This window comes from Prunus persica, chromosome G4, assembly GCF_000346465.2.
Source record: "Prunus persica cultivar Lovell chromosome G4, Prunus_persica_NCBIv2, whole genome shotgun sequence".
NCBI lineage: Eukaryota > Viridiplantae > Streptophyta > Magnoliopsida > Rosales > Rosaceae > Prunus > Prunus persica.
The window spans coordinates 13717663-13727016 of record NC_034012.1 but is presented as its reverse complement, the minus strand read 5'-3'; the positions used below and the strand labels follow the sequence as shown (position 1 = coordinate 13727016).

Here is a 9354-nt window from a genome sequence, read left to right as displayed (position 1 = left end):
CCCCCCACAAACCTTTAACCCTCTCCCCCACCAAGTCTTTAAGCCCCAACTCCTCCATTGCCGCTACATTTTCAAAATATGAACCTCGTTGTGGCCAATTGTACTTTTTAATGTTGTTTTTTACATTAATTATGAATGAATGTACTATAGTTTCATTTTCAATGTTATTTTAATCTTTAAAAAAAAAAAATTAAACTTTTACACTATGACTCTACGAGTCAAGATTCCTGGGTCCGTCCCTGGGATCTAGCCATGCTGCCTACCCAAAAATTGTCAGAAATAAAAATAGGTAGATATGAAGCAACAAGACCAAGGAAAAGAGAAAGGAAAGAAGAAAAAAAAAAGAAAAAATTGAGAAGGAAACAAGAAGCTCAGGGAAAAAAGAAAAAAAGGGGAGAGAGAGAGAGGGATAAAAGTAACAGGAAGTCACATAATTAGATATGAGTGGTATTGGACTCTATAATTATTTTGGACTGGACAAAATTATTTGGACACCCAATTTTTTTGTACACCCGAGCCCAATTTCTTGTACACTAGAGCACACATCGTATCGGTGCTATACACATATCCGAGTTTTTAGAAATTTTTCATATCGACGTACTCGTATCCGTATTCATACAACCTATAAATTTCGCCTACTCTACTTCTAAATTCTGAATCCGCCACAACTAGAACCATTTTTGGCGGAAACACAAAAGCTATATATATGAGGCCATGTGCTTTACAAAGCGACTTTCCTGGAAAATGTTATGGCCATTTGCTTCAACCAGAGTGTTATAGGAAGAATCGCAAATTGAGGAAATCAATGATTTCATCACCTAATTACAAAGCTGGATCTTGCTTGTTTTGTTTGCTTATCAAGTTATCACTTAGCAAACAAATGGCCTATTATTAAAGTAGGAGCAGCGCATGCATAGAGGCAGACCTTTGACTGGCCCGCACTTTTTTAAGTTCTTGCTTCGATCTCAAATGAGGCATCTATGTACATGCTGCTTATACTCCTTTAAAATAAAGAAAATTAATGATTATTTCAACGATAATAAAGTCTATGCCACTTAAAAATTAGTTTTAGTAAGTTAAAATAATGGCAACCATAAAAAAAAAAAAGGAGTATAATTCTAATTTTAGGGATTGAGGAATAAATTTGTTTGGGATTATCCCACTTCTCTCCGGAGAAGAGTTTTCTTACGGTGGACGCATGAGAGGCGTAACTGTCTAATGTGAGAGTAGTTCTTGCATACAATTAGTTGTATATAGTTAAGCATTTGCTCCGATAACATGAGAACTAAAAAAAATTGATTAATGTTTTACAGTCCTATTAACGGCAACTTACAGTGTTACTTGGAACAATTAAATACTAAATATAAGAAATAATTACAGAAATAAATCTTTTAATAAAAGAGCGATTGTATTTTATTGATAAGATAAGCAAAAACAAGTAAAAAACAACTACGGTTGAGCAATAGTATTCAATCTTTAAAATGAATATTGGTTGTCAGTGGGGTATAACTCAGTTGGTTGATTTCTTTTAGCTAAAATATTTGTGTAAACAAACCCCCAACCGCTTGTACTAGGAAAAAAAAAGAAAAGTGACGGTTGGCTAGTTCATGTGAAGTATTTTAATTATTTTTGGGGAATTGTTTTGAAATTATGTTAAAACAAAAACTAAGTCACCCTATTAACTAAATATTTCTTTGTTATGTAAAAAATGAAATAAAATAAAACAATGGGCACCAAAGGAATCTCTTATTATAACAATATCCATATTATATTGAACAAAGTATAATTTACAGTGGTCTCCCTATGCAGACTCTCTACATCTCTCGAACAAAAAATGTATAAGTATTGAATAATTATAAGTTATTGATTCATACAAATTCCGTACTCATAAATCAAGTTCTTAAATAGATCATAACATCGATCATAACATTTAGAGAAAAGCACTCGAGGACTGTATAATTAATAATAAAAGTAGTAATAACTACATAATTATTTGAGAGAACCACCGATTTCCTTTTTCTTCTTCTTCTTATTGTGGTTGTTTTATTGCATAATCAGTAAAATTACGAACCTCAGGAGCACTCACAATCCCTTAATGGACCGTCTTAATCACGCATAATCACAGAGACCATACACGCAATACGTTCCATTCTTGCAGGGATGGTCGCACTGGCCACAATGCCTCTTGTCAAAACTCAGGTCCACGCACTGCCCTCTGCAACACGACTGCGTGTACTTGCAGCAATTCTTGCATGCACCACAGTTTTCCTTGTTTACGGACAAATCCACGCACTTCTTGTTGCAGCAGGTGAAGTTCCGATGGCCCGGCAGCACGTTGGAGCATGTGTCATAGTCATTGCGGCACTGGGAAGCTGCTTTAAGGCTTCTTGAAACCAGATCCTTTTCAGAAAGGAAGCGACTCACCCTCTTGGAGGGCACTATCAACTTGTTTTCATCGTCAGCCGACGGTTGCTCTTTCCATGGGTCGGTGAAAGGGGATTTGCCTTCTTCTTCTTGATGGCTAACCCTTGTCACGGTCGTGAGAGTGATAGACAAAGCCATGGTTGTTGCTATGATCACTAGAATCTTGATGACCTTCATGGCTTTGTCTCTCTCTTTGTGTTCGTGTGTTTTTTTTGTGTCCGTCTGGGTGAGAGAGAGAGATGGTATTGGATTCTGTGGAGAGTTTGATTTGATGGGAGGAGGGGAAAACTCAGGTTTTATAGTAGCGAGGGGTTGACGCGGGAAAGGTGGTAAAAGCTGGTGGTTATTTGGGATGTGACGCAAAGAGTGTGGTCAAATTCTAGGCCCTAGGGCATAGTATATTAGTCTTACTTGTTAAAGAAACTTAATTGATATGGGCACTCAAACTCAACCCCTCCATTTCAAAGACCCTATGATGCATGTAAAATTGCATAGTATGTTGTAATATCAAAAAGATCATTTCTCTTGGACCAATTACCAGATCGTGATCATATTATATGATAGATGATCTGTTTTATTTATTTATTTTAAATTTATAATACGAGCGATATTAGAAGAATGAATTCTTCTTATGAGAATTCGAATCCGATTAACGGTTTGCATCCACTGATCTGCTTATTAAAACTAAAAGGTCTATAATTAATGTAACACGAATGAACCATAGATGCTAGATCTAATGTGATTCAAGCATGAAGCATATTGTTCTTCGCATCTGAATGATCTCACTATCAATGTCACACCAATAAAGTCAAAGGGTAGTTTTGACATTTCACTACCCTTGATCCCTTCCGACCGTGGGGTGCCCGAAATATGAGAATCAAATGTGCCGAAATGGGCGAACCTGAAGAAATTTAGGCATGCTGTGAGGGGAAGCAAAGGGATTGGCCATTGATGAAACGCTACATACACAACGAAGCAAACAGATCGCCCAAACCTTAAAAAACGTTTTTCTACATGACGTGTCCTTTTCTAAACTATACTTGATCTCTAAGTAGGGTGCTCTGTGCACAGCTTATAAATCAAGGGAAAAAAAAACATGTAAATGCAATTATGCAAGTAAACTAGCCCTGAAGGCTTAATACTTCTACCCGCGTTTGTTGTGTAGCACGTAATTATAGAGTATGCCAAGTATCACGGGGAGCCCCCGGCAAATGAATGACCGCCACGTACGCTTTTTAGGCAGCTTAATTTGACACAAGTTTCGTATATTTTAGTATTGCCCTATTTTCAAATCATGTGTTTTAATTGATTTCTACGAGTTCATCAAGCTTGTTCCATTTTTTGTGTATGGAGAAATATTCAGAATGAACATGAATCAAGTGTGTTTTTAAAAGAAGAATTCTGGAATATTCTTTTAACCCAAGGACAAGTTAACTAATTGATGAATCCAATCAATTTCTTTAATCAACTTTTTTTTTCTTCCCAAGTCTCAAATTGTTAATTATGTGTTCTTTGTTTTTGTTTTTTGTTTTTTTTGTTTTAGTTAAGTTGAAAGTAATATGTTCGTAGAACTTGTACTGTCTCTGTTATTTAGTTTTGTGTGTTTAGGAGTTAATCCCCCCTATTTCAAAAAAAAAAAAGTAATATGTTCGTCTTGAGCCACTATAGTTAGTCCTATAATCAACCAACAATAGCGTAAGGATTATATGAATGGATATCCTTGAATGTAAACTCATAAAATGAACGATTCATATCATAAAATTACGTTTTGGAATGAGACTGAACGAGTGATTAACATTGTATTAATATTAATATGTTATATTTACATATACGTTGAGTCTGAATATTATTAACCCACAAACTGCTTTTAGAGAATAGACCTTCTAATGGCTGATGGGTTACTTGCATGGTTTTTTTATTTTTTATTTATTTATATGAACATGCATTGGTTAATTACTTGTATTGTAGATCAACATAGCTTAAAATATGTGCCGATGATATCTAAGATTAAAAAAGATAATAGTTTGAATATTTCAAATGCCATATTCGAAAAGCATTAATAGTATGACTTCATCATGTTCTCTATGAAAGGAATATTCAGGTCAATTCCTTTCGCTCATTTCAACCACATTTGATGTTATTGGTTATAACGCTTTGGGAGGTCAAGATCCGTCTTCTTCTAGAGAGAGAATATAAAATACACCCAATGGACCAATAAGAATGCATGTTAATCACCTGATAAGCCATACTTATTCATTTTCATGATGATCTGTGAGGAACAAATCCCATATAGTTGAAATTCTATGGATCTAATTGGGATATTGTTGTTATAAGAAACTTATGACAAAATGGCATGCGCTCAAATTTGATGTTAATTAATGTGGCATTTATTGCTTAGATTATGATAGCGCTACTCCTACTATCGGTTTACCAAAAATTAAAACCGCCACCGACCGATTTGAAGTCGGTTCTTTGACTGTCGGTAATACCACAAGTAGCGGTCGGGCCGGTTCGATGATGGGCCTACCGAAACAGACAGATTAGACTTTTTTGACCAAAACTTTTAAGCCCACTTTACATTTTCTGGACTGCAATTTGAGATTTGAATGCAGTTTTTAATCCAGTTTTGTTGGGCAATGTTTTAAGGATTGTTTTGGACAGCTACTTGGGCAAACATGATAAAATAAGAAATTTAAGCCTAATTTTTGTAAAACTACATTTAAACACATGCTCAAAACATAAATTGATGCCTAAAACTAAACTAAACATCCAAATCCAAAGTGAAAGTATGACATAGTTAAACTTAAGTTATAAGTTACAACCCAATAAAAGAAGAAGTTTGAATTAGTTTACAACCCAAAAAGAAAAAGTGTAAGTTTGAATTAGTTTACAACCCAAAAAAAAGTAGATGTTTTAATTAGTTTACAACCCAAAGAAAAGTAGGCACTTCACTTGAGCATTACAAATGTGATGGAGTTGGAGGAGGCAAAATACTTGTTGAAGTTGAAACTTGAGCATTACCACCTTGAGCCTTAGTGGCCACTACATGAAAAAAATATATAAGACAATGTACATATTAGAAGAAGCATTAAACTATCAAAGCATCAATAAAATCTAAAGATAAATAATTGAAATACTTACTTGCTTGAATTTCTTCAAGTTCCTTATAAAAAGCAATTTCCTCATCTATTGGTTCCTTGTATAAGTTAAATTCGTCCGCCCTAAGCCAATCATGAGTACACACTAATGCCTCTACCATTTTTGGAGTCAATGACCTTCTAAAAGGATCCACAATCCATTTGCCTAGGCTAAAGACATTCTCACTAGCAACCGTAGATGAAGGGATTGCAAATATGTCCCTAGCAACCTTGGAAAGGATTGGATATCTTGATTGATTCCCTTTCCACCAATCCAAAAGGTTAAAGTTTTTGTTCTTTGGGTTTTCAAATGGATCGGCAAAGTATTTATCAACTTCATTAGAAATCTCTATTTGTTGTTCCTCCTTCCTTTGAAGCAACATCTCCCTCAACATTTAAGAATGAGCATCATCACCATCAAGCTCATCTTCCAAACCTTCCTCATCCCCCTCATCTAGTGTTTGTAGAGGATCCAAGTTACCAACCCCTTTATACTCATTATACAAAGTAAGCAAGGCAATTTTGACTTGATCCCCAATAGTTTCAACCTTTGAAGGTTCGGCTTCAAGATTATGAAAGCTAATCTTGAGCAAGGCAAGCTTCCATCTAGGGTCTAACACATTCCCTATAAACACAAGTTTGTTGACACCCTCAAAGCTACCCCGATACTTATCCCACTTGAGCTTCATTGAAGAAGCCACCTTTTGCAAAGTTTCATCCCCTTCATCTTTAATTTTTCTTTCAATCTCAACTTGTAAGCACTACTTGCCCCCCCCCCCCCCCCCCCTCTTGTGCTAGCATCGATTGGTTTGCATTACCTTTTTTTATATTTATAGATATGAGTACCTTGCACCTCCTTTCTAAGTGAGTTTTCAACCCGGTTGTCCCATTTCTCTTGGGATTCGCCGGCATCTCTGCTTTGTAATAATTGCAAGCCCCAATTATTCTCTCAAACCCCGTATCATCATTCTTTCTAATTTTTGTACAGTGATCCCACACCATACTCTTATTCGGTTTCCTCTTCCCTCCCAAATGAGATGATGACACAACTTCTTCATCTTGGCCTTGTGTTTGGGATTGTGTTTGAGGTTGTGTTTGAGATTGTGGTTGGGCTTGGGGTTGTATTTGGGTTTCAATTGTAGGTGCACTAATTGAGGCATTAAGTATGTTTGATTAGCTAGACTCCATTTTCCTATCATACATAATAAATCAAACAAAATCCTAACTAATCAGCCAACTAAAACATAATTGTAACCATTCAAAAAAAATTCAAACAAAGCAAATGCAAATTTAAAACCCTAACCAACAACCAGTTATAACATTTCATATAAAAAACATACTTAAAACTATAAAAATCTTAGCCAAACACATGAAAACATATTCTAAATAAGTTAAAACAACCTTAATTAGATTCTATACAACTTTAAAAACCTAAATCAGATTCTAAACAACTTAAAAAACCTGAAACAGAGACGAAAACATCAAAGACATATTTTCAAAAACATAAAACAACATAAAACAGATTATAAACAAATTAAAATTTTCAATACCTGCCTTAATTCACCTAGCAAAGCAATAACCACAAGATTGTCAACTCCTTTTTTTTTTTCTTTTTTTTTCTCCAATGTCTATCAATTAAATCCATGAAAGAAAAATGGTTAAAATATCACAAATTCACAATAGAAATGCTCAAATTGAAACCGCAATTGCAATCACAACCCCAAACCCGAAAGCCCCAAGCCTAAAATTCCAAACCCTAATTCGAAATTCCTAGAAAAAAAACTCAAAATCAAACCCAAAATTACTTACCTCTCTTGTGTTATGTCTGTTTGCAGGTGGAGGAGGCATCGTCAGCGAGAGAGGTACGAAGAGGGAGAGACAGATAGAGAGCGAGAAACTGTGAGAGAGAGAAAGGAACAAAAAGGGAGAGATGGAGATTGATTGAGGTTGGGGGATGATGACGACTTGGAGAGGTGGCGAGGCATGGTTGATTCCGTCTTGTAGTCGCGTCAAGGCGTCGAATGGCAAATGAGGAGAGAAGAAACAGACAATTAGGGTGAGAAGAATTGGACGGTCCAGATTATTCGAGGCTTTTTTTATTAATAAGAATCAATGGTCTACATTAATAGTATATATAAATATAATTAAAAAAATATATAATTTTAATTATATCGGGTCGATTCGGTATACCGAACGTTCTCAAAATTGATAACCACTTCGACAACCGAGTTAATCGGCTAGGCCCAAAATACTGGCCCAATATTGACCAACGCCGTAAAGGCAAGTTTTTTGACCCAAATTTTCTTGTCGGTTCGATCGGTTTTTCTGAACAAAATCCCAGCCCTAGTATGTATGACATAGTAAATATTATTGTGTGCAAAAGGTACACTATTTTTCGATGCCATATGGATTCTTAGCATTAGATTTCCAAAGTTTTGAAGGGTATATGCATGCGGGCATTATCCTTAACGACCTGAGGGTGAAGGGGCATAGCGTTTTCTCTGGGTTTCGATCCCTTAAACCTCCGGAGGGAATACGTGAACATACTTTACCAATACCTTCGTGTGAGGTTTAGTCGACGAGGTGTAGCCGATAAATGGACACCCTCGCTACCATACCAGGTAAGTTGGTCATATTTTATGACTGGTAGGGTAGTTGGCCTTTAAGTGATCGGCCGTTAGACAAGCATATTTGGGCGGCCGGAAAACATTTGCGAAAGTTGTGTGAGCATACCAACTTGGATTTTGCTAGTCCTCGAGCAAAAAAAATAAAGAACAAAGAAAGAAAAAAAAAACATACAAAAAGAAATAGAAACACACGACACACAAGACTCTTTTTCGTACAAACCAAAGGTGTTAGTCTTAGTTCAATTTTTCTCCTCGCTAATTGCAATCAATCGAAAGTACATTGGAACACAAATCAGAATTCTCAACTCATAGAAAGGTTTAAAAGAAAGAACAAACTTCCAAAATTTTAAACAATTAATTCAAACAATCAAAGAGATTTACAAAAGATTAGTAAAGAACTCACATGCTTTTCTTGGTGTAGTGTGAGGCCAACATAAACGTAGAAAATTAAACCAATCTCAAGTATGCAGCACCTCTTATGTTATAAAATACGGGACTACCTAGCAAACAACTAACAAAGGCATTTTTTTTTTGGTTTTGGAACAAGCTTTCTAGTCAACCCATGCAACGAGCTTTAGGTCAGTGACTCCCAAATCAAATGACTTTAAGGCACTAAATGTGAAGACATCCCGAAGGACTTACTCACTCGAGTTGAAAAGGCTTGTATGTAATTTCTGACTTTTAGCTTTTAGCTCACTTCAATTTTCACCCTAGCTTCGTTGAATTGTACTTTGATTTTGCATAGGGCTGTGACTTCTTTGGTCACTTTCAATATAGTATACCTTTTTCTTTTAGTTAAATGCTAACTAGTCCTATATTTTATAAAAGAAAAGGATGAGCATACTCAAAACTCATTTAACTCCCTGTAAGAATGTTGGTGTGCATGTGAAAGTCTCAAGGTGAAGCATATGACTAATCCACTAATCCAACGTAAATAACTGTGACTGCAAATTTCATCCTAAATTTCATAATGGAAGCATGTTCAAACCTTTAAACTCACCTATGAATATCAAATTCAAAATTGAAATTTCACTATACTTTGAATTGTCCACAATTAACAAGAAGAACAAGCGGACTAAGAATAACAAGCTCCTTTTTTAAAAAAAAAAAAATTATTTTAATAATTCTATTTATTTTAATAATAAAAATTTTACTAAAAGAAAATA

General features: G+C 35.4%; 1 protein-coding gene across 1 annotated transcript; it reads right to left on the bottom strand.

The window, feature by feature from the left end:
* Positions 1822–2875, bottom strand: LOC18779301 (stigma-specific STIG1-like protein 1). The gene has a single exon (XM_007212877.2). The coding sequence runs from the start codon at positions 2599–2601 to the stop codon at positions 2110–2112; it is 492 nt and encodes a 163-aa protein (XP_007212939.1). The 5' UTR covers positions 2602–2875; the 3' UTR covers positions 1822–2109.